The sequence below is a fragment of the Eulemur rufifrons genome, chromosome 8 (assembly GCF_041146395.1).
Source record: "Eulemur rufifrons isolate Redbay chromosome 8, OSU_ERuf_1, whole genome shotgun sequence".
Classification (NCBI taxonomy): domain Eukaryota; kingdom Metazoa; phylum Chordata; class Mammalia; order Primates; family Lemuridae; genus Eulemur; species Eulemur rufifrons.
This window is the reverse complement of record NC_090990.1, coordinates 72,921,419-72,946,149: the sequence shown is the minus strand read 5'-3', so window position 1 is coordinate 72,946,149 and position 24,731 is coordinate 72,921,419. Positions and strand designations below refer to the sequence as shown.

The following is a 24,731-nucleotide window of genomic DNA, read 5'->3' as shown; positions in this document are numbered from 1 at the left end:
TCCCTCTTTACTCATGATGGGTGTCACTAATAGGTCAGAGAGAAGGGCCCTGTCATCATCTATGATTCTGAAGTTTTATTAAAGTATAATTTATACACATAAAATTCACCTGTTTTAAGTGCACAAAGCAATTATTTTTAAAGTTTATGAAGTTATGCAAAAATCACAATTTAGTTTTAGAATATTTTCACCACCCCAGAGAGATCCCTTGTGCCTATATGCAGATAATCCGTTTTCAGGCCAGACCCATGCAACCAGTAATTTAATATCTGCTTTAGAGATCTGCCTTTTCTGTACATTTCATATAAAGGGAATCATACCATATATGGGCTATTGCATCAGACTTCTTTCACTTAGAGTAACATTTTTGAGTTTCATCCATGTTGTAGCATGTATCAGTACTCCATTGTATGGATGTATCATGTTAAAAATTCCATTTATCAGTTGATAGTCATTTGGATTGTTTCCACTTTTTGACTAATATGAATAATACTGCCATGAACGTCTGCCTACAAGTCTTTGTGTGAACATGTTTTCATTTGTCTTTGGATGGAATAGGTGGATCATATGGTAAACTTATGGGTAACTTTCTAAGAAACTGCCAAACTGTTTTCCAAAGTGGCTGCACATTCCCACCTGCAATGTTATTATATTTGGGCTCCAGTTTCTTCACATCCTAATCAACACTTACCTTTGTCTGTCTTGGGGGTTTGAAATGGTACCTAATTTTGGTTTTAACTTGGGCATTTTCCTCATGACTAGTGATGCTATCCGTCTTTTCATATGCTATATCTTTTTTGTATATCTTCTTTACTGAAATGTCTATTGAAACCTTTTGCCCATTTTTAAATAGTTTGTCTTATTTTTGAGTTTTAAGAATCCTTTACATATTCTGGATATAAGTACTTTGTCAGATACTATATATAATTTGAAAATACTTTCTCCCGGTCTGTGGTTTGTCATTTATTAATGGTGCTTTTTGAAGTGGAAATGTTTTATGTTTTGATGAAGTCCAATTTATTAATATTTTCTTTTATGGACTGTGCTTTTGGTGTCTTATTTAAGAACTCTTTTCCTAAATCAAAGTCATCTAGCTTTTCTCCAGTTTTTTTCTCAAAGTTTTGTAGTTTTAGCTCTAACATTTAGGTCTCTGATCCATTTTGAGTTTACTTTTGCATATGGTGGGAGATAAGGGACTAAATTAATCATTTTTGCATTTGATATCCAAATGCCCTAGTACTGTTTATTGGAAAAAACCATCTTTTCTCCAATGAATTGTCTTGGCACCTTTGTCAAAAGAGTTTATTCCTGGATCGTCATTTCTGTTCCATTGATCTATGCCTATCTTTATATCAATACCATGCCATCTTGATTACTGTAGCTTTGTAGTAAGATTTGAATCTGGAAATGTTCTTCATTTTCAGAATTGTTTTGGCTATTTTGGATCTTTGCATTTTTACGTAAGTTTTAGGATCAGCTTGCCAATTTTACAAAAAAGCTTGCTTTTGATTTTGACAGGGATTGCATTGTAGATCAATTTGGGAAGAACTGCTATCTTAAGAATACTGGATCTTTCAATTCATGAACATGAAATGTCTCTACATTTATTTACATCTTCTTTAATCTCTCTGAATGTTTTACAGTTTTCATTATGCTTGTATTTCTTTTGTTAAATTTATTCCTAAGCATTTAATTCTTTTTGGTGCTATGAGTGAAATTATTTTAATTTCATTTTTGAATTTTTCATTGCTAGTATGCAAGAACAAAATTGATTTTTGTATATTGATTATTATAGCCTGTGACCTTGCTGATCTTGATTAGTTCTAGTACACTATGATTTTTTTGTTGTGGTGAGACCCTCCTTCAGTCATAAGAGGTAAAAAAAAACTGAAGTCCAGAAAGTTTAGGTGACTTGGCCACAGAGCTAATTATTTGCATAGCCAAGAAGAGAAATCATATCCCGACCTTCTTGCCTGTTGAGCTCCCTATTCCACCAGGCTGCTTTCTGGCCCCTTTCCATGTTTGGGCTTTAGCAGCTGTCATTTCTTCCAGTATCCAAGAGTACAGATCTGACTTTATCTCTTTTCTTAGCCTTCCAGTAAAGCTCTCCATATTGTCTGAGGACCCCCTTCAAGTGCTCTAGAGGCCTTGCTAATTTGCCTGCTTGATATACATTTTGAAAAGCAATCTAAATTCTAGAAAATTGTCTCTCCTGAAAATAAATGACAGATTTTATTTTTAAAAATTTCCTTGAGTCCAGAAGGTTCTGGGTGTCTCCTGTTTTGGATTTGTGAGGTTAACCATGTTGCTCAGGACCATTTTACAGCATAGTCAGCTTCTTTAAAAGAATAATGACTAGACTTCCAAAGAGCTTCTTCTTAGATTGCATTTATTGACCTAATTGCTTATTGTCCTTTAGAATCCAGAGTTTAGACTAGGAGGCCAAAATGGTAATTTTCTCAACTTTTTGGTCAACTGATATGATGGTTGGACTCATCCAGAAAAATTAGAGATTATATTTTCTTGAATAGTCATCCAAGTTTCAACCTAATACTTCAACTTTCATTTTCAAATAAAAATACCATGTCTGGTAGCTAGGGATGCAAGGACTTGGTTATCCTTGTTGGAGTAATAGTTCTCCTCTATCTGGGGAAGTCATCCTCTGTAGTTAGGGACTGAGAACCTGGGAGATGGGGTGTTGACACCTAAGGAGGTAACAGTCTTTCTTGGAATAAAGCTAGTTTTCAGCCACCACCAGACAATCATGGTGGCTGGAATTCTAGAAATGGTGAACAGAAGTTCATTTTCTAGTCTTGTCTTCATGGAATGCATCTGTGAAACAAAAAAAAGGATAGTTTGAATAAAACATCTAAAATGTTTAACCAGTTGTTGTAGACACTGTGTTGTCTTTCCAATATACATTTCATTTCTTCCTCATGTAGCAGTAGTGGTTTGAGTGGAATAGACCCAGCTTCATTATCCAACTTGAGGGATATGCCTTGACTGAACTTGGTCAGTTGAAAAATCCTTTCTGTCTCCCTCATTCCTTTCCAGAATGACTGAGTTAGCTCATAGCATTCTGTGGCCAAGTAAATTGGTTCAGGGGTGTCCTCAATCAGTGTGAAGTTCAAAACTCTCACCAGAGGACAGTGTGGTATGCTATATATAAAACTGGGGGGCCAGGCACAGAGGCTGACATCTGTAATCCTAGCACTTTGGGAAGCTGAGGCAGTAGGATCACTTGAGGCTAGGAGTTCGAGACAGCCTGAGCAACAGAGCGAGACCTCATCTCTAAAACACTAAAAAAAATTAGCTTGGCACAGTGGCACATGCCTGTAGTCCCAGCTACTCAGGAGGCTGGGGTGGGAGGATTGCTCGAGTCCAGGAATTTGAGGTTGCAGTGAGGTATGATGACGCCACTGTACTCTAGCCTATGTGTCTCAAACAAACAAACAAACAAACAAAAAACCCCAACCTGCTTTCCCCCTGGGAACTATTGAACAATTTTATATCTGGTAGACAGTTTCTAAGATGGCCCCCAATGGTTGCTGCCTCTTGGTATTCATGCCCTTATACAGCTTTCTCACCCTGAATGTGGGCTGGACCTAGTAACTAGTTTCTAACTAACAGAATATAGCAAAATGATGGGACATCACTTCTGAGATTAGTTACAAAGAGAGTGTGGCTTTCATCCTGGGTATCCTCTCTCACTTGCCACATGAGGGAAGCCACATGCCATGTTGTAAGGTGCACTATAGAGATGCCCATGTGGCACAGAATTAGAGGAGGTCTCTAGGTAACAGTCAGTGAGAAGAAACCGAGGCCATGAGTTCAACAGCCTGAGAGGAACTAAATCCTGCCAATAACCACATGAGTGAGCTTGAAAGGAGATCTTCTTCCACTTGGGCCTTCAGGTGACATCATAGTCCTGGCACATAGCTTAACTGCAATCTCACGCGAGACCCTGAGCCAGAGGCCCCCAGTTCAGCTATATCCAGATTCCTGACTCACAGAAACTGTGAGATAAAAAAAGTGTTTGTTCTTTTAAGCCACTGTTTTGGAATAATTTGTTAGTAGCAAAAGATAACTAATATACCACCATAACAAAAGTTAGTTGGAGCTGGATTTTTTCCTGTTATTTGAAACTGAAAGCATATTAACATATACTAACTAGTAATCTTGAAATGGTTACTAGACATTAAAATCTTTAGACTCAAATGAATTTACCACGGTTTACCAAAATCATGCAAACAGAAAAAAGTCTACCTACTCACAACCATCTTTATTTCTCATATGGAAAATTATGTAGTAAGGCTGCATTTATTCATAATCCCTTATAATACTGACCAAGGCTTACCTTTGATTACTTAAGCAAATGAACAATATAAATACATAATAATCACAGGGCAACTGTTAAGTCCACTTAAAACATCTATTATTGAAAGTCCTTAAAACCACTTTAACACCATCTGTTTACATACAAGTTTAAAATATGCTAATTAAAATAATTTTGCAATTTTAATTTACTTATTTTAATTTTTATTTTTTTTTAGAGACAGAGTCTCTCTATGTTGCCTAGGCTAGATTTGAACTCCTGCCTTGGCCTCCTGAGTAGTTGGGACTACAGGCATGCACCACTGTGCCTGGCTTAAAAATGATTTTTAATTGGTATCTATTTGTTAAAGCAGGTCTAGAAGAACTTCTGGCTAGGCACTGTGTGCTCTTGGTTTGTCTGAAAAAGAAACCTTTTAACTATAAGGTGTCATGAGCTAAGAAGTACGATTAATTCAACTCTCTAGACCTAACATTAAATAAAGCAAAAATCTCCAACCTCACCATATTCACTAAGGGCCTTTGAATGCTATGCTTATTCAGGCCACCCTGAGCTCACTCCCTAAGTAAAAGCCTTTGCTTTACAGGGTCCGTAGGGTAGCAGGATCACTTGAAAAGACCACTGGGGATAAACTGGGAGGCAGTTACAGTGCTAATTCCTTACATTCTATTTTCTAGCAGGTTTAATAAAGGGATGTTGTTCTTTCTTATCTGCCAAAATAACTCTGTCAATTATCTTTCCTATATATTTAAAGATTTGCTTAAAGATTGTTTTATAAAAATTCAAATAATGAAAATAAATGTTACATGATAGATATCAAGTGTGCTTCTGTGAAGGAGGTGGCATTGGAGGCAGAGGTGAAGGGGAATTTTCCTTTTTTATTATATATGCAATTCTGTATTGCCTTTTATTTTACACACATTTATATTGCTTTTATCATTTAAAAAGTAAAGTTAAGGGGGAAAAAAAAAGAAAATGCACCCTGAGGGGATCTCATTTGTGGTTTAGGATGAATTTCCTCAATTATAACATTCAATCAATACCTATCTGAGCACTTGGGACTGTGTGAAATGAGATGTAAGGTAGGAAGAAATGGAGAGTTACGATTAAGGTAGGACAAGGGAGGGAATACTCTGATGGGAAGTTCTGAAAGAGGCAAGGACTTGGGATAAGAGGAGAGGGCTATGTATCTGGGAGCAGGGTTAGGATTCAACAAAGCCAGACTTGTATTAATAAATTCACCTGCTTATCTGCCCATAAGATGACTAAGGTATTGGCTGGGTAGGGGGTTATTTCATTGAAGGGGCAGTAGGATGAGGATGTTCACAATGGATCACTGCAGGAGCTGGGATGAAGTAAATTACTATTTCCTGGGAAGAAACTTATCACATGGGACATGTAGGATGGCCAGGCTTGAGTTTGACACTGATAATGGGGAGTGTCCTGGAGTGCAAGAAACAGAGCTGTTATAGCCTACAAAGGAGGAGTAGCAACAAGGATGGGGCACAAAGTAAGAAGAGTAGGCAGCAAGTGACTGAAGCAGCTGAGAACTAAAGGATAGATACCATGTCTTTCCTTAGCAAGCTGAGGGCACCTTGAGGTTTGTACTTGGTTTTTAAAATTTCCAATATGAAAAAAAAGAATCCATATAGGCAACAGATGATGAAAAAAACACAGTAAAACAATCCAACTTACCACTCTGGTTAACAGCTGGTTCTAAATATAATAGTTAAACTTTCAAGGTCTTCATTCGTTAAATGTAATTCTTCAAGCAGGGTGGCTATAAACCGTGTAAACATCACATTTTCCTGAGAATGCTTCTGAATGCCAAGAGTCGGGGTCAGTCTGAAACAACCAAAAATACTAAATGCATAACCATGAAATGATAAGGGCCAAGGGACTCCCATCTTCACAATGGCATAGGGAATTTTATGTGGATAATAAGGTCTCTGACTTAACAAAACTCCCAGAGAGAGAAGGTTTTACTAACAAAGGCAGAAGAGAAGTCTCAGAAAAAGACTGAAAGATCAAATATTGTTAAGTATGGAAAGAAGCCTAAAAACCTGAATCTATAACACGTTCTTCATCGTGCTAGCAAAAAATACTAAAATTCTGCTCAGATAATGAATTCTTTTCAGTGGGGGGAGGGAGGTTGTGGAGAGGAGCTTAGAGCTGAGAATTACTTTAAAAACATAATCTATATTGGATATTTGGATTATACTACCTGAAAAAGACAATAAATAATAAATAAGATTACCTTTTGAATGAAACCTTAACATTTTTATTTTTTAAAACACAAAATAAATAACGTCTCACAAGACAATACCAACTTCATAAGGAACAATATGCTTTTTTTTCTCTAACCATTTCTGGTAAATATGCTTAAAGATTGATTGCATATAATGGAATATTAAAAAATAATTTTCACTGAAGTGTGATAAGCATGATTTTTAAAAAGTGAACAATATCTAGTCTAATTACAAAGATTAAAGACCCTTATGTTTCATAAATATTTCTCTCTCTAGAGAATATCTTCCCAGAGTCCTTGCAAATTATATTCCTGGAAAGCTTTTTGGGAGAAAATTCTTTTTTCTCCAAAAAGTTTTATATTTCCTACAAAGCTCTTTCAGATGCTTATTTAATCTTAGTTATTGCCACTGGGCATATCAAATATAAATAGAATAACTCTCAGACATAAATCAATAAAGCTCAAGAAATAAGAACAGATCAGCTCTATAGCATTCAGTGTGGAACTTCAGTAGAGGACAGAGTACCAAGTTCTCAGACTTCATGAGCTTTGTCTGCAGGTACTCCCCCAAACTGCAGGTAGTTTATACTGGGGAACAGGCCTCCCCAAGTTTTCCAATGCCAAGCCCAAACTGGGTACCTAGGTAAACCTAGACAGTTGTGGCCACATTTTCCTGAGGAATCTTCCTGCAGAGAAAGTGGAACCCAGAAGTTAACTCTGGCTTTTCTCATACTTAGGTGATGTTAGCATTTAAAATACAACTTGCTGCTTTCCCATAGTAAGGCCAGAAATACCACGGATGGGATAACATTGGTTAAAATAAAACCAAGAAGTCCAAAGCAGGCAGATCAAATATGTCATCTCCATAGAAACCCAGCTTTTGTGTGTATTTAAAATGTTGTATGTATATATATGACATATCCAAATCAATTTCTCTGACGTTCAAGGAGACAAGTATTTGGTTCATATATGAAAAGAAGTTTTCACAATTACTTCTCAAAGTGCCATTAGTACTTAACCCCAATTTCCAAATTTAACCCTAAAATTAGAAATAAATGGTGACTCCCAGATTTCTCAGCCTGTGTGCCCATATGAAAGCAGAGAATGTGGAGAATTATTATAAAGAAACAGCTTATAAGAGAATTCCTCTGTCAACTGCCCTAGTCACAAAATATTTTAGGAATAGTAATAGTTCTCTAGCAAATTTATAGGGTTAAAATGATTCTATAAATTAATAACTTCATTATGTGTTCAAATTTACCTAAAATTTCTGTTTATAAAGGAAAAACTGGAGTTAATAAGAAACTGTAGCTAGAAGAAAATAAAAAGGAAAGCAACTGTGTAATCCCACTCTGTGCTCCTGAGTCCATGGCAAGTACTGCTCATCAAGCATTCTTTTCTTTTTCTTTCTTTCTTTCTTTTTTTTTTTTTTTGAGACAGAGTCTCACTCTGTTGCCCGGGCTAGAGGGCTGTGGTGTCAGCCTAGCTCACAGGAACCTCCAACTCCTGGGCTTAAGCAATCCTCCTGCCTCAGCCTCCCGAGTAGCTGGGACTACAGGCATGCGCCACCATGCCTGGCTAATTTTTTATATATATATTTTTAGTTGCCCATATAATTTCTTTCTATTTTTAGTAGAGACGGGTCTCGCTCTTCCTCAGGCTGGTCTCGAACTCCTGAGCTAAAACAATCTGCCTGCCTTGGCCTCCCAGAGTACTAGGATTACAGGGGTGAGCCACCACGCCCGGCCAAGCATTCTTTTCTTAATGAGTTTGGACCTGCTTTGAGAATTCTCAAAACAGGACTGTGAATACCACTTCAACTGTTTAGAGCTGGCTCCTGAGATGAAACCTATTCACTCCCCAGTCTAACCCCAAGCCCTAAGGAAACTATGTATATGACACAATTCTAATACTAGTTCTGCCAGGAATGCTTGCATGATTTTGGGCAAGTTGAACTTCAAAACCTTAGGGTCTATCTATAAAATGGGGCCAATAATACCTAAGTGCCATAAAAGATTCTTACAAAATTCAAATGGGATAGCTCTTTTTTTTTTTTTTTTTTTTTTTTGAGACAGAGTCTCACTCTGTTGCCCAGGCTAGCGTGAGTGCCGTGGCGTCAGCCTAGCTCACAGCAACCTCAAACTCCTGAGCTCAAGCGATCCTCCTGTCTCAGCCTCCCGAGTAGCTGGGACTACAGGCATGCGCCACCATGCCCGGCTAATTTTTTCTATATATATTTTTAGCTGTCCATATAATTTCTTTCTATTTTTAGTAGAGATGGGGTCTCGCTCTGGCTCAGGCTGGTCTCGAACTCCTGAGCTCAAACGATCCGCCCACCTCGGCCTCCCAGAGTGCTAGGATTACAGGCGTGAGCCACCGCGCCCGGCCAAGGGATAGCTCTTTTTATCAGTAACATCAACTAACACTGACCATGTGCTACCAATGAGTACTTATACTGTGTATTTGTTCTAAGCATGAATTATCTCCTTTAATTATACAGTGATCCATCCTAAGGGATATAGGTATCAGCCACATTTTATGGACAAGGAAATAAAGGCACAACAAATAGAAGTATTTTCCGCAGGGTCACAAAGATAGTAAATATCAGGTCAGGGCTTTGAACTTAAAACAATTTATCTCGGCCGGGCGCGGTGGCTCACGCCTGTAATCCTAGCACTCTGGGAGGCCGAGGCGGGTGGATTGCTCAAGGTCAGGAGTTTGAGACCAGCCTGACCAACAGCGAGACCCCGTCTCTACTAAAAATAGAAAGAAATTATCTGGCTAACTAAAATATATATAGAAAAAATTAGCCGGGCATGGTGGCACATGCCTGTAGTCCCAGCTACTTGGGAGGCTGAGGCAGTAGGATTGCTTAAGCCCAGGAGTTTGAGGTTGCTGTGAGCTAGGCTGATGCCACGGCACTCACTGTAGCCCGGGCAACAAAGCGAGACTCTGTCTCAAAAAAAAAAAACAAAAAACAATTTATCTCAAAAAGCCCAATCTCTTAGCCAATATGCTAGTTTTCATTCTTTGCAAGCTGTAGAGCACTCTATAGATTTAATCACTACTTGCTTAACTGATGTGTACTGAGCTCTCAATGAACATGCAGAAGGAAGGGAATGATTTAAATTTGCTTTAGAGAACTAGAGGACCCTATGTAAAAATGGTAGTTGGCAGGCAGAAGTACTGATAGAAAAATCATGCAAACTCTGGTGTCTGGTGGAGACAAGATTATCAACTTGGGGCCCAGAGATTTCTGCAGCAAGTCATCAAGCAGATAGATAGCAATCCTCAGGCATCTGGAGCCAGGATTTTCTGACTATTCTTAATATTTGACACTTAACATAAGTGTTGTTACATAATTATACTCTTGGAAAGTTAGCCGACGAGATTTCCTTTAACCTTATTTATTCCCTATGATTTCCCTTTTAATCTTTAACTGAAAAGACTTTTTTTCTCAAACCCCAGTCCCTAACAGAACATAAATGATTATAGAACTATATAATACAGTTGTCCCTCAGTATCCATGGGAGATTGGTTCCAGGATCTCACATGGATACCAAAATCTGCACATGCTCAAGTCTCTCATATAAAATGGCATAGTATTTGCATATAAGCTATGCACATCCTCCCATATACTTTAAATAATTTCTACATTACTTATAATACCTAATCCAATGTAAGTGCTACGTAAATAGTTGTTATACTGTATTGTTTAGGGAATAATGACAAGAAAAAAGTCTACACATGTTCAGTAGAAGCACAATTTTTTTCCCCTAAATATTTTCAATCCATGGTTGGTTGAATCATTGGATGCAGAACCCCTGGATACAAAGGGCTGACTGTATTAACTATCTAAGAGTTGTAAGTTGATTTCAATTGTTTTTGGAATAAGATGAGGTATAAATGAATAAATACTGTAATGGTTCCTTTGCATCTCTAAGCATTAATAATCCAGTGAATTACTTTTGGAGAGTCACATAAAAATTGTTTTGTTTTTAAAATTATCCTCTCTAGAAACCAGGCCCATGAATACAAAAAGTGAATGGTTTTGACAAGTTATAAAGTCATAATAAATATTATTTCAAGAAAGATGCCAAATCCTGGCTCATAGTATAATTTTATGAATGATTCAAGAGAATTATGATTTGCTTCTATTCCCAAAATAAAGCTGAACAAGGACTATATATAATCTTTATGTTTTCCACATTCCTTGTCCCATCTACTTTAATATGTTTTAGTAACTTAATGGCAATTGACTACCTGCCCACTCTTCCAATCTGGCTGCTTACTGGGCATTTTCTGAATTTCCATGTTATCTTTGTAGCAAGAGGCTCTGTGCTTGCATAGATGAATCAGAGGAAAGATCATAACACCTTATCAGACCATTATGGTTTTGGTCAATTATAAGAGCTGGTTGTAGCTATTGCCAAAGATGCTACTAACTGTTGGGATTCTTTTTAGGGCACATGCTACCCTGATGACAGGTGTCATCAGCCTAACCGGAGTTTGAGAACCTGATGTAGAGGTCCAAGCATTGAGCTTGGAGATAGGTTTCTATCCAGAGTGTGCTTTTGTTAGCAATGACCATGGAAGAAGGCTTTGTAAACCACAAAGCACTGAGCAACACAGTCCCTACATGTGCTTAGAACCAGGCCCAACGACAAATGAACAAAGAGGTATTACTGGAACTGTTCTTTTTAGGGTCAATAATGGTCTAACTGCCACATCTGAGAGCCTCTTCTGTGTTCTCTTCCTAGTTGACTCTGTAGTATGTGATGTTTCTAATCACATCCTCCTTTCCTTGAATTCTTCTCTTTTTGGCTTCTGTGGCATTCTTAAGTCATGGTTCTCCTTCCACCCCTGATTCTTTACAGTCTCTCTTGTTGGCTTTTCAATGTACTAGAATAGGTCCATGGACAAACTATGGTCCAAGAGCCAAATCTGGCTTGCCACTTACTTTTGTAAATAAACTTTTGTTGGAATATAGCCATACCCATTTATTTATGTATCCTATTGGTTGCTTTCATGCTACAACAGCAGAGTTGAGTAGTCATGATTGTAGGGCCAGCAAAAACAAAAATATTTATGATCTAGCCCTTTACAAATAGCTTGCCAACCCCGATAAATGATGTAATTATGCATCAGTTTTAATTTAAAATGAATAATTCGGTCACTGATACAATTCCTTATATACTATCACTCTGATGATTAGAGAAATTACAACAGGAGATAAGAAATCCCAAGAAACCATTTGGCTCTAGGATATTCAGAGTCTGGTCTATGAAAGATCTCCTGCATAGTGGAGCACTTCAGGATAAAGGATGCTTAGAAACCAAAAATATCTCATAGAATCATCTAATTGGAGAGAGTACTTTCCCTGACTCACTCCGCTCAAACTATACTGGCCAACTTTGCCTCATCTGTACTGAGGCTAAGTTTGTCCCCAACTCAGGGACTTGTTTGGGGATATTCTTCCTCCAGATCTCTGCGTGGTAGGCCCCTTCATGTGATTCAGTTTTGTCAGTTACCTCTCCCATCTGAATCCAGTCTCACTTTCACACTCTATACCTCCTTACTTCACTTTATATTTCTCCATCATCCTTACTAATTGTATTACCATCTAATTCTATTATTTGTTTGCTTGTCTATCTCCTATCCAAAAGAACGTGAATGTCATGAGAACTAGTTTAAGAGGCCACTTTAGGTAAATGAAAGCAGCAGAAAAATGAGGACTCCACTGTTTTTGGAATCTATACTCTCTTTCTGTTAAGAATTAAATGATCTAAGAAAAGAGACCCAAGACCCTTTCTTTTTATTTTTTGAGATAGTCTTGCTCTGTTGCCCAGGCTAGAGTGCCATGGCATCAGCCTAGCTCACAGCAACCTCAAATTCTTGGGCTCAGGCAATCCTCCTGCCTCAGCCTCCTGAGTAGCTAGAACTGCAGGCGTGCACCACCATGCCCAGCTAATTTTTTCTATTTTTAGTAGAGATGGGGGTCTCACTCTTGCTCAGGCTGGTCTCAAAATCCTGACCTGATGGGATCCTCCCACCTTGGCCTCCCAGAGTGCTAAGATTACAGGCATGAGCCACTGCACCCAGCCAAGACCCTTTCTTAATGTAGTGATTTAGTCTCTTTTCACAAGACTACTAATAAACTACCTCCATGAACTCAAAAGCCAGAGATTCTTTACCTCTATGTGTAGCATGCTGCAATGCTTAACAGATCTTAAATTCTGGACATTATTCCTTATGTATAATCTAAATGTCTCTTGCATAATTTTATTTTCTCCTTCATGGAACTTTTTTTTTTTTTTTTTTTTGGGGGGGACAAGCTCTTAAAGTTATTCCTTCATATTCTTGAAAATGGTTCACAGTTAATTCCAAGTCCTTTTAACCTTTCCTTATAGATACCATCTGACTACTCTGTATTTGGATTGGCATTCTTTCCTATATCCCCTTCTAGCTTTTCATTTTCCTAAGATGTAGTGCCCCAGAATATTGTCCAAATTCATTACTTGAAAATGAAAAACACATATCCCACCCCACAGAAATATATCATAAAATTTCTCACTTCTAAGTTATCTTTGAAGTACAATTGTACAATCTTATCAAACACCCACCCATCCTCTTTTTTTTTTTTTTTTTGTTAAATTGACTCCCCAGGAGCCTCTTCCTCTTAATCCTTTATCTGTGCTCTGTTAATTATGATATGCTAATTACTTACTTCTTTTCATTAAAGAACCTCTACCCCATTATACACTGAAAGAGACTCAAGCCTCTATTCCAATCCTGCCACTTCTAATAGTGAACATTAAAGAAAACCATAGTTAACTGGGCCCAAAGAACTTCTTATACTTAAATAAAGAACAGTAATATACTACAGCTGATAATTTAACAGTGTGTTTTATGCAGGAAATACCTTTAAAATAGTTAGAGAATATGATTGGCAGTGAGTAAAAACAAAAGATTTTTATGTTTAAATTTATTTCCCTCAAGTGCTTTTAAGTGTGAATAAAAACCTCTAAAGGTGACAGTAACAGGATGGCTTAGCACAGTCTATATGCTGGAGAATATAATTTGAAAAAAACTATGTAATAAAAACTTTCAACGTATAAATCACAAACTAGAGGAAACTTCTCATGAAAACTCAAACCTCAATTCTGAAAAGACAGGCAGCTTCTATAACTAGTTCTTTACCATATGGTAAATGGTCTGACTACAAAAGCAAAACACCAAGTGTCAAACTGCATCTTATTGATAAGACCTTTATTTAGTTGACTGCTGCACATATGCTACACATCAAAAGAAGAGGATGCAAGTCAGGTTAGGACAACTACCCTCCATTTGTTATTACTGAGCTGTCAAACAACATCTGGTTAACAGGAATTACTATGTATAGTAGTAAGAAATGTTTCAAAGTTTGGGCATGACAACTGAAACAAGAGAAACTGTTAGTTAAAAGCTGGCATTTTTAATAAACCCTTATATCTAAGGATTTAGAGCTGTACAAAGTCTTGATTAAGCTTCTGAAGTAAGTTAGTTATCTATAATCATTTAAGTCACTGGTTTGTATCCTATCAACAGAGAAAGCTATATAAAGAGTTAAAGTTGCAGTTTATTGAGCAAGTGGAGCCAAAATAATGGAACTCCATGTTATCCATCTCCTGTAGCACAAGAAAAGTCAGTAATGAACTTGTGTTTTATTATTTATTTTTTCAGACAGAGTCTCACTCTGTTGCCTGGGCTAGAGTGAGTGCTGTGGCGTCAGCCTAGCTCACAGCAACCTCAAACTCCTGGACTCAAGTGATCCTTCTGCCTTAGCCTCTCTACCATGCCCGGCTAGTTTTTTGTATATATTTTAGTTGTTTGGTTAATTTTTTTCTATTTTTAGTAGAGACGGGGTCTCGCTCTTGCTCAGGCTTGAACTCTTGAGCTCAAACGATCCGCCTGCCTCGGCCTCCCAGAGTGCTAGGATAACAGGCGTGAGCCACCGGCACCGGGCCCAAACTTGTGTTTTAAATAGCTTTCCCCATTCTGGCCCCTATTGCCTTGCTCACTGCACTCATACTGAACTACTGGGAACTCCATACTGTAGTTTTTGGAACACCATAAATCATGGCACAATCTGAATTATCCTTTCTGGCGTAATACTGGGTGACATATGAGTGAAGATCACTTCAGGTACCTGCCTAAAATGACATAGCACAGATATCCGCAAACCTGACCCTCCAAACTAAGGAGAAGCAATAGCTCTCTCTTAGAGGGAGTTTCCTAAGTGTTCATTATTGATTTCTAAGTTAGCAGACTCAAACTGGTAGGCTGTTGTAAAATGACACTGAACAACACTCCTCATACTCAATCTTACGGGAAGAGTGAGCTGTGAGAATGTATATGCGAATAAATGTCACCAGAAAGCATGCTTCTCTATGGTTTGGGGTTAGAGGACGGGACAGGAAGTGAAAAGCCACACACTTTTCTGTACCTATCAGATTTGAGAAATTACTGGGTTCATATAGAGTTCTGCTGCAGTAGGGAAACCTGTTCTGCTGATTACCATGCATAAAAGGTGATGAAGATGCAAAGACTGCTAAAAGATAACATAATATTTTTTTTTTTTTAACATTCACTCTCTCATCCTCCAGAAATTAAGGCTGGGAGGAGACGAGGTATATTTCTGTTAAACAGAAATACCTTCAATGTTTACAAAAACAGGCACTGTGCTTATTACTTTACCAATTAAAACAAACATATTACAATACCTGACACTTTGGGGGATTGGAATCACAATCAAAAGCCTTCTGGGATATATGAGGCACTTCTATTAATAAAGGCTTAATGTGAAAAATCTAAAAGATGAGGTTTAACTGCATAATCTTATTGTATGAAGCCATACTACATACTTTCCTCAAGTGTGATTTAGTTTTGACCTATCCAGCTAGTTTCCTTTGTCAGTTGAAGTAAGGGATTTATCCAGGGTCACACTGGATAAGAACAGTGCTAAAAATGGATACCTTTATTACAAACGTATCTTGCTTAGCTTATTTGCATATCTATCAAGTCACACTACTCCTTTCTTCCTGCATGGCAGTAACAATTGTCACCTTACCCATATTTTGTCATCTTCTAAAAAATGAGTTGGATTTTCCCTTCTCTAAAAGTGCTACATGATAAAGGATTAAACCAGAATACTTCTGTCTGCAAAACCATACACTCAAAACTGAAACAAAGAAGAGCTGTGACCAGTAACACAAAGGGTCAAAATGTCATCTATTTTCAGGCATTTGAGGGCTGCTCACATAAACCCCAGACATTTTGCAAAATGCCTCTTTCAGATACTGAAAAAAAAATTATGGTATATACTTTAAAAGGAGTTTTAGCTGGGCACAGTGGCTCACACCTGTAATCCCAGCACTTTGGTAGGCTGAGGTAGGATTATCACTTGAGGCCAGGAGTTCAAGGCTAGCCTGGGAAACATACCGAGACCCAGTCTCTACCAAAAAATTTAAAAATTAGCCAGGTGTGGTGGTGTGCACCTTTAGTCCTAGCTGCTTAGGAGGCTGGAGCAGGATTGCTTTGCTGAGCCCAGGAGTGCAAGGCTGCAGGGAGCTATGACTGCACCATTACACTCCAGCCTGGGTGACAGAGTGAGATCCTCTTAAAATAAATAAATAAAAAGGAATTTTATCTGTATATTCAGAGCTCCTTAGCATGCAAGTAATTACAATTTCATATTTAACATTAACTCTTTCTCCACCTTACTTGTTACTTATTGAGAAGGCAGAAGATCCAACTGTCAGTGAGTCTCTGAATACATTTGCCTAATCTATGGCCCCTGGTTTCCTCTCCAAAGTAACACAACAGTCACAAGGAAAGAATCTGTCACCCAGTGGAAGAGCTTTTCCTTTTCCATAAAATAACACGGACTGCGCCACGTGCAGAGTTAACTACTTCACGGTCTACTCCTGTTGATGTTTTTAAGTAAACACGGCGTTACAACTTGACAGGGAAACAAATGCCAAAAGGTCAGAGCTGAGTTTAAAATTCAGACACTTTAAAATGGGTGGAGACTTTCTAAAATGGAGCAACTGAGTTTATTTTTCTTGAAGAATGCCAGTTCTTTCCCAGTTGTTCTTGAGTAAGGATCTCAACCACTGAGTCAAACATAAGCAACTACAGTGATTTCCAAGTTTATAAAAAAATTTTTTTATGAGACTAACTTGTTGGTCTTCAACCTTTCTGTGAAGTTTCAGCTAGTGTTAACTCCAAGGTGAGGCTCAAGTGGCTTTCTTAAGGTCATGTAAGTCAGTAAATGATGAGCAAATAACCCCAGAAGTCCTCCCACTAGTCTACACTTCTAACCACTAGACCACACAAATTCACATATCTGATTCATTTTAGAACAGAATACATCTTATGATTTTTAAAGGCCTACTTATATGTGCTCTTCAAATAATTTTTGAAATCTGTCATTACAAAATAAAACATGCTAATGAAAACTGACAATTCTACTGCTCCTAATTCATTCTTTCTCTGTGATAGTTAAGAGGAACCTTCTAACACCATTAACTAACAGTGACTTTAGAAGAAAGCTAAGTACCTCTAACCAAGCACATCCTGGTAGACATAGCCAAGTCAACTCTTTTATTTTTTATTTTTATTTAAAAAATTTTATTTTATTTATGTATTTTTAATAGACAAGGTCTTGCTCTATCACCCAGGCTGGAACTCCTGGGCTCAAGTGATTCTCCTGCCTCAGCCTCCTGAGTAGCTAGGACTACAAGCATGCCCCTCCACATCTGGCTTTTCTTTTTTTTTTAATTTATTTTTTGTAGAGATGAGGGTTGCTATGTTGCCCAAGCTGGGCTCGATTTCCTGGCTTCAAGCGATTCTCCCACCTCGGCCTCCCAAAGTACTGGGATTCAGAGTTAAGCCTTATTACAGCTAGCTGGAAAAAGAATGGACTAGTACGTGAAGAGACACATGGCAAGGAGACCTGTTTGGGAATTGCAGCAGTGAAGGCCAATAAGGAACGCCTGAAGTGTGTTAGTGGCAGGGGGAATGGAGAAAAACAACTGTATAAAAGAAGTTACAAAGGCAGAACTAAAAGGACTTAGCAATTGGTTAGATATGGGAGATAAAGGACCAGAGAAACACAATTATGGGCAATCAGAAAGATGCAAATGCCACCAAAAGAAACAGGGGACATTTGAAAGGCAGGATAAAATTTGAGAGTTTGACATCCCTGAGGGATATCCAAATGGAGGTGCCTGGCGAAATATAAAAAATTTTGGTCTGCAACTTAGGAGAGATGTCAGAGATGAAGATATAACTTGGTGGGGGGCAGTGAGGGACACAAGAAATATTTGATTGGGATTGATCAATTTTCTTCCTAAGGTAACTCTATTGTCCTTTACCAATTATATTTGTCCTGATTTTTTGAAGTAATTTCTCAAGCAGTTTTAAATCTCTTGCATCCTTGTCTGAGCTTTTCTACCCTGAAGGTCAATACCATTACAAATTCATGATCTCCAAGCCTGATCTGGACACTTGTCAGTTTTCTCTTCCCCTTTTCTGGATCCTTTCAATGATTACTTGGTAACTATTACTCTTGAACACCACAGGGGTTACTGACCCCTGTACAGTTGAAAATCCACATATAACTTAAAAAAATTTTTTTTAATTTCTTTTAGAGACAAGGTCTCGCTGTGTTGCCCAGGCTGGTCTTGAACTGGCCTCAAGTGATCTTCCCATCTCAGCCTCCCGAGCAGGTGGGACTATAGATGACAGCCACCATGCCCAGCTCCACATACAATCTTTGACTTCCCCCAAACTTAACTACTAATAGCCTACTGTTGACTAGAAGCCTTACAGATAACATAAACAGTCAATTAACACAAATTTTGTATATTATATGTATTATATACTGTATTCTAACACAGTAAGCTAGAGAAATGAAAATGTTATTGAGAAAATCATAAGGAATATAATCATAAAATATTTACTATTTATTAAGTGGAACTGGATCATCATAAAGGTCATCTTCATCATCTTCACATTGAATAAGCTGAGGAGGAAGAGGAAGGGGGGGATGGTCTTGCTGTCTCAGGGGTGGCAGAGGCAGAAGAAAATCTGCATATAAGCGGACCTGTGCAGTTCAAACCTATGTTCTAGGATCAACTGTACATTCACTTTTTACACAACCACAACCTCTTTACTCCTAGAACACAACCTCATATTCTACTTCATTGAAAAATAAAGTTGTCAGGCATGGCTTAAAAATCTCTCCCTTCTTATAAATGTTTCTGCAGCCTCATTGTTCTTGTTTTCTTCCTTTCTCAGAAGATGTAGTATAATTCTCTACTGTTGGAGCTATTCCATCTGCTTGTGCCCATGATCCTCTTTCCTTGTGCCTCCACTGAGACCCTGTTCCATCATGTATATCTAACCCCCACTTTGCCCTTAGCTTCAAATTATTTTTCTTTATTGGGTCCTTCCCTATGCTTAAGTCTCTGTTTATCAAAAACAAATTGTTACTGTTGAATCTCTCTCCTACCCTTATCATAAACTTTCTTGAAAGAGAAGTCTACATTCACTGACTCCACTTCCTTAACTTGGGATACAGGCGTTCATATGCTCCTTCAAATTATAAAAAAGGTTTTTATTTTCCTTTTTTTTTTTTTTTCAAATGTGCACTTTTTTCTGGGGAAAGAATATATAATTTTATTCTTACTTTCAATGACTAACCATATATTTCAATATATAACCTTAACTGCCGAGAATTAGTGGCATTGAATTTTGTAGGTTTGGAAATTTGATTTTGGAGCATGTAAAAGTTGCGTAAGGCTTAGTGTTTTAGATGAGCAAAATTTTTCTCTGCACTGAATCCAGAGGAATACTAGTTATAAATTGGGAGTTGCTTTATTCTCATGAAACATTTTTGCAATGCAGCTGACTTGTCACTCACCTCAATTAAAAACCTCCGGGTGATGAAAAACATTATAATGTGGGTCCTGAAAAACCCACTGGAAAGAAAATCAGTAAATAAATGAAACTGTGATAGTCCAGGAGATTCAGTTACTATAATGTGATTTTACCACCACAGAAATTGCAGGTATTCACCAAGCAGTTTGGAGAAGTTTTCTAAGTGCTTCTGCAGCACTGGAATTTTCAGTATTAAGCCTCGTGTATTTTGATAGGCTCTCCTGTCTTTTAAGGCAGAATATAGTGGGGCTGTACTATAATGACAAACAGCTAACTCCCAAACGCAGTCAAAATAGATGGGACAATAGTGAGAACCAGAAAATTCCAAGCTTTGTTTTACCCTTTGGCTTTTGTAATCTGCTTTAAAACTCTGTAAAAATGTTTAAACAAGGAGTAATATGGAAGCATTTGAATTTTGCCTCCAAGAACTCTATGACTTTACTGTTAACTAGAATTATCAAAGTGAGAAAACAAAAGTCAAACGCAGGAAGAATATTTAAAAGGTGTTAAGTCTCCATAATGCATAATCTAAACAGAGGGATTTAAAGACAGTAGAGGAAAAAAAACATACTAGGTGATCAGGATCTTGAATTTAATAAGCACTCTTAATAAACCTGGGAATAATGAATTATTTCTTCTTATAACTTTCATTCAAGTTTGTAAGACTATTTAATAAAATACAGTCAGTAAAACTAGTTAAAGGAAGAGTTTGCCTCTTGAGTAAAAAATTCCATTAGATTCCATTAATATTTGATAAATGCTTCCAATTCAGTGAACAAATGTCAACATGTAAAACATTTACAGAATTCTCCAGAATTGTGTCTGTGATGCATCAGATAAACAACTAAAAGATTTAGTTCCATATCTACCTACTTGGTAATTAACTGCTCTACAACCAATTCTTCTATTTTATCAGTCCACACAAGATAAAACAGCAAGCCCACGGAAAATAAGAAAAAAACAATATTTGGAATAAAGTTTTGATTCAAAGAAACATTTTTAAAACACTAATTTTATAACTAATGAATTAAAAGATACTCTTATATTTACATTTAACTTTGAGTTTGTTAATTTTATTAAAAGATTTTATAAAAATTTTATTTCCAAAAAAGCAATGCTAGATTTGGTTAAAAGTAGCAATCCTTTTAAGGCTAAACGGTCACATCTTTATCAGACTATACCCACCCTGGAAAATATGAATCATTACACAGACTGTCTCTGTAATGAAAGTCTTTCCTTTCATTCATAATAGTAAGCAACTATTTTTGTTTTTTCACACGTAATGCAATTTTACCAGTGCTACCAAATCTATGCTGAAGTCCATAATATCAGAAATAATTTATCCAAGCTTTTCTCATCCATTCATTCATTCGATTTATTCAACAAATACTCACTGAGTGCTCACTAAGTAGTAGACTGAGTGCTTGGCACTAGGGAGACAAAAGTAATAGACAGTGTTTTGATGCATGGTTTGGTCAGAAAACTGTTTCAAATTCACCTCATTTACTATAGACATCTTTCTGGTTTAGCGCTGTTTACACATTGTCCAAATACAATATTTAGATGAATGGAAAGTCTCATATTCTCATATAGAAATGTGTGTGTGCATATTTATATATTGTGTGTATATATTTAATATATTATTTAATTTATATTTTAAATTTGTAATTTAAAAATCATATATATGTATTTTTAGTGAACTACATGTTTATGTTTCTAAAACTGATCTGTGAGTCATGGAAGATGAGAAGGCAGGGAAAGTAAAAATCATGAATATGAGGGGAAAAAAAGTTAGTCATCAGAATTAAACATAGTGGCTGTATACGTCAAGCTTAGAAATGCTGCCCTAAATTATTTCTCGCAGGGGAGATCATTGATCCGTGGAGGAAGGGGTTAAGAATCAGTCAGAGCCAGTAATGAAACTAATAACACAGTAATACATATAACAGTAATAAAAATTAATATGAATATTTTAGAAGTAGAAATATACAAAGTTTGGTTCATTTGCTTTTTAAATTAAGAAGAGGAGGCAAGCTGGGCACAGTGGCTCATGCCTATAGTCCTAGCTAAGATGGGAGGATCACCTGAACCCAGGAGTTTGAGCCTGCAGCAAGCTATGATTGTGCTACTGCACTGCAGCCTGGGTGACCCTGCCTCTAAAAAAATAAATAAATAATATTACCAGATAACACTGACATTCAAGTCAAGGAGACAGAAACATATAGAGCAAACGGTGGGAAAGAAAGGTGAGTGAAAGCGGTTAGGGAAGAAAATGTTAAGAGGCAAATATGCCTTGATGACATTCCCAGTCTCTTCATGGGCCATATCCTACCAGTTACTCTTTCATTCTTCCAGCCTTGCCTGTTTAATGTTTCTTCCTCCTCTGCCACAAACATGTTCAAGCTTCTGCTATCCTGAGAAGAAGTCTTCTGATGATTTACCATGTCATTACTGGATTATAATCCCCCCTCCTTTCCTCTGCTGTCTACCATATGGAAAGAGTGGTCAACATCTGCGACATCTAGTAGCCCATACTTGTGTACTATCGCAGCCTTTCAATATGGTCTCCACTCCCATCATTCTATGGAAACTGCTTTCTTGAAGGTCACCCACAATCACTTAATTGCCAGAACCACAACCTGTTTTTAGTCCTTGTCCTTGTTCAGCAGAGAACAACTACTTCATCTTCAGAAAGCTAGTTACCACCTCTTTCTGGAACCTTAAACCCACTTTGGATTTCTTGACAGTTTTCTGGTTGTATACATACCTTTCTGAGGCACATTGTACAGTGGAAAGGGCATGTGTTTTGAAGTCAGATAGGTCTGAGTTTGAATCCCAGCTGTGACCTTGGACAAAGTGCTTGTCTTTTCAGAGCCTATTTCTTCCTCTGGTAAGTGAACACAATGAGTGACCCTCACTGAATTGTGGGGATCAAATGAAATGTATATAAGGAGTCTAGCATGGTGTTTACACATGGCTGGTGTTCAAAAAAAGTTCTGTTTCTCCTCTTTCCCCATTTTCCATTTTCTCTGTATTCTTCAGGCATCCTTGGCCTAGATGCAACTGCTCCACAAGGTTCTATCTCACTTTGACTCTGCATTTAACATCCCCTACCGTCTCACCATTCAACTGGATAATCTGCCTGAAACTTAAACTGAACAGAAATAGTTTCAGTGTTTGCAGGATAGGTATAAAACCAAATGCATCATCTCCTTCAACTAGTCCTTCCTACCCATTTCCCTAAAGGCACCAGTATTAATATCCAGTCAGCTGATCTTAGTATCTTAAAATTATGTTTGACTTCGCCCTCAATATTGCTAAAACCTATAGGTTCTAGAGCTGTAATGTTTCTCATCATTTGTTTCTCCCTTTTTATTTTTACTGTAATCATTTTAGTTCATTGCATCATTGCTCTTTAACGAGGCTGATACTAGTAGAGGCTTTAAGAAAATCAATTCCATAAGTGGTAGGGGCAAGATCCAGAATGTAAGAGATTAATGAAAAGCACTGGAATCACTGAGAACAGATGAGCACTTCAAAAAGTTTGGTAGGTAAGCGGATGACAGTCTGAGGTCAACGACAAAGGACAGGTGTATTTGTTTTTTCCGTTTTGATTTTTAAACTTTACTTTTATTAATTTATTTTTTATTTTGCTTTAGAGATAGGGCCTCACTCTGTTCCCCAGGCTGGGGTACAGTGGCACAATCATGGCTTACTGTAATCTCAAACTCCCAGGCTTAAGCGATCCCCCCTCCACCCTGACCTCAGCCTCCCAAAAGTGCTGGGATTATAGGCATGAGGCACCATGCCTGGCCTAAACTTTAAAGATGAATAAGCTGTTGTAGGCAGGAGGGAAGGAATCAACAAAGCAATAAGTGATAGCATGCTAACTAATCTCTTTCATTTATTCACTCATTCGCTGCCATGTATTTACTGCCAATTTATGATGTTCTAGGCACAATGCTAAATGCTAGGTATATAATGGTGAGTAAAATCAGACAAAACCAGCACCTAAAAATCTTTAAGTCCAGTGAGGGAGGCAGACATTAATCAAGCAATCATATAATTAAATATAAAATTGAAAACAGGATAAGTATTATATTAGGAAAGAGAAGTATTAAATATATAGTGTTGTGAGGGCCTATTTACAGAGCTATTTGATCTAGTCAGGGAAGTCAGGGAAAGTTTCTTGAGGAGGAAATACTTCCTCAAGTTCTGAAAGATGAAGGGAAATAAACCAAGGTAAGAGAGGCAGGAAGAACATTCTGGGCCTGTGTCCTATGATGGGAGAAAGTATGATGAGAAGGGTATGAAAGAGGGTCAAAGTGGCAGGAATGGGGTAGGGTGGTGCAAGATGGGGCTGGAGAAGAAAGAAGGGGCTCAACCATGCAGGGCTGTGTAGGCCACAAAAGAAGTTTTTCTTTCAGGGCAATTAGAAGCCTTTGAAAGGGTGGCCCAAGATGCAAGACAGGATCAGATCTGACTCCAGATCTCCGCAAGGCACATCTTTTTAAAGCGAATGTTTCATGTTGGTATTCTGCTCAAAACTTAAATGATTTTCACTGCCCACTGAATTAAGTTTACCTGCCATTAGAAAATCTATCTCTACAACAGATCCAACCTCTTTCTAGTTATCTTGTACTCTTGACTATATCTTTTTTCGCTTTTCATGCCAGAGGTACTTCCTAGAATACTCTCATCTATTTGTTTCTATTTCTTAAAAGCCTTTCTGTCTTTTGAACATATCACCTTTTTATGATCCTCCTAATTGAGATCTTTTACTTCTTTGAACCCCAGCAATAGTTGTTCTTTTTTGGCAATTAGCACATTCAACTCTTTTTGTAGTTACTTGTACACATATTGATCTCCTTCTTTCCTCAGTCTCCAGTAGGCTGTAAAGTCTTTGAGAGCAGGAAATTGTTTAATCTTTGTAGTCCCTGTAGGGTCTAAGACATAGTCTTACCCATAGCACTACCCATAAACATTTGTTGGATATTTTTGAGACCAATTTCTAAATATTTCAAAAATTCTCCATTACTGTGTACATGGCTGCTCCTATACTGATTTATAGTTTTGATGCTACAGGAAAGCGTGAGTCCAATCTTATCTGGTCCACATGGGCTCTGCTTACGCTGGTTTTCACGGCATGCTACTAAAGAAAAGTCC

The 24,731-nt window shown here is 37.6% G+C and overlaps 1 protein-coding gene across 1 annotated transcript in view; it reads right to left on the bottom strand.

The window, feature by feature from the left end:
* Positions 1 to 2,200: 2,200 nt before the first annotated feature.
* Positions 2,201 to 24,731, bottom strand: part of RPAP2 (RNA polymerase II associated protein 2) — a 79,682-nt gene continuing 57,151 nt past the window's right edge. Inside the window, exons 12-13 of the mRNA XM_069478210.1 lie at positions 6,029 to 6,178; positions 2,201 to 2,832 (exon numbers count right to left, since the gene is read on the bottom strand). Coding sequence (XP_069334311.1) covers positions 6,037 to 6,178 — 142 coding nt within the window. The 3' untranslated portion in view covers positions 2,201 to 2,832; positions 6,029 to 6,036. The remainder of the gene's footprint in view (positions 2,833 to 6,028; positions 6,179 to 24,731) is intronic.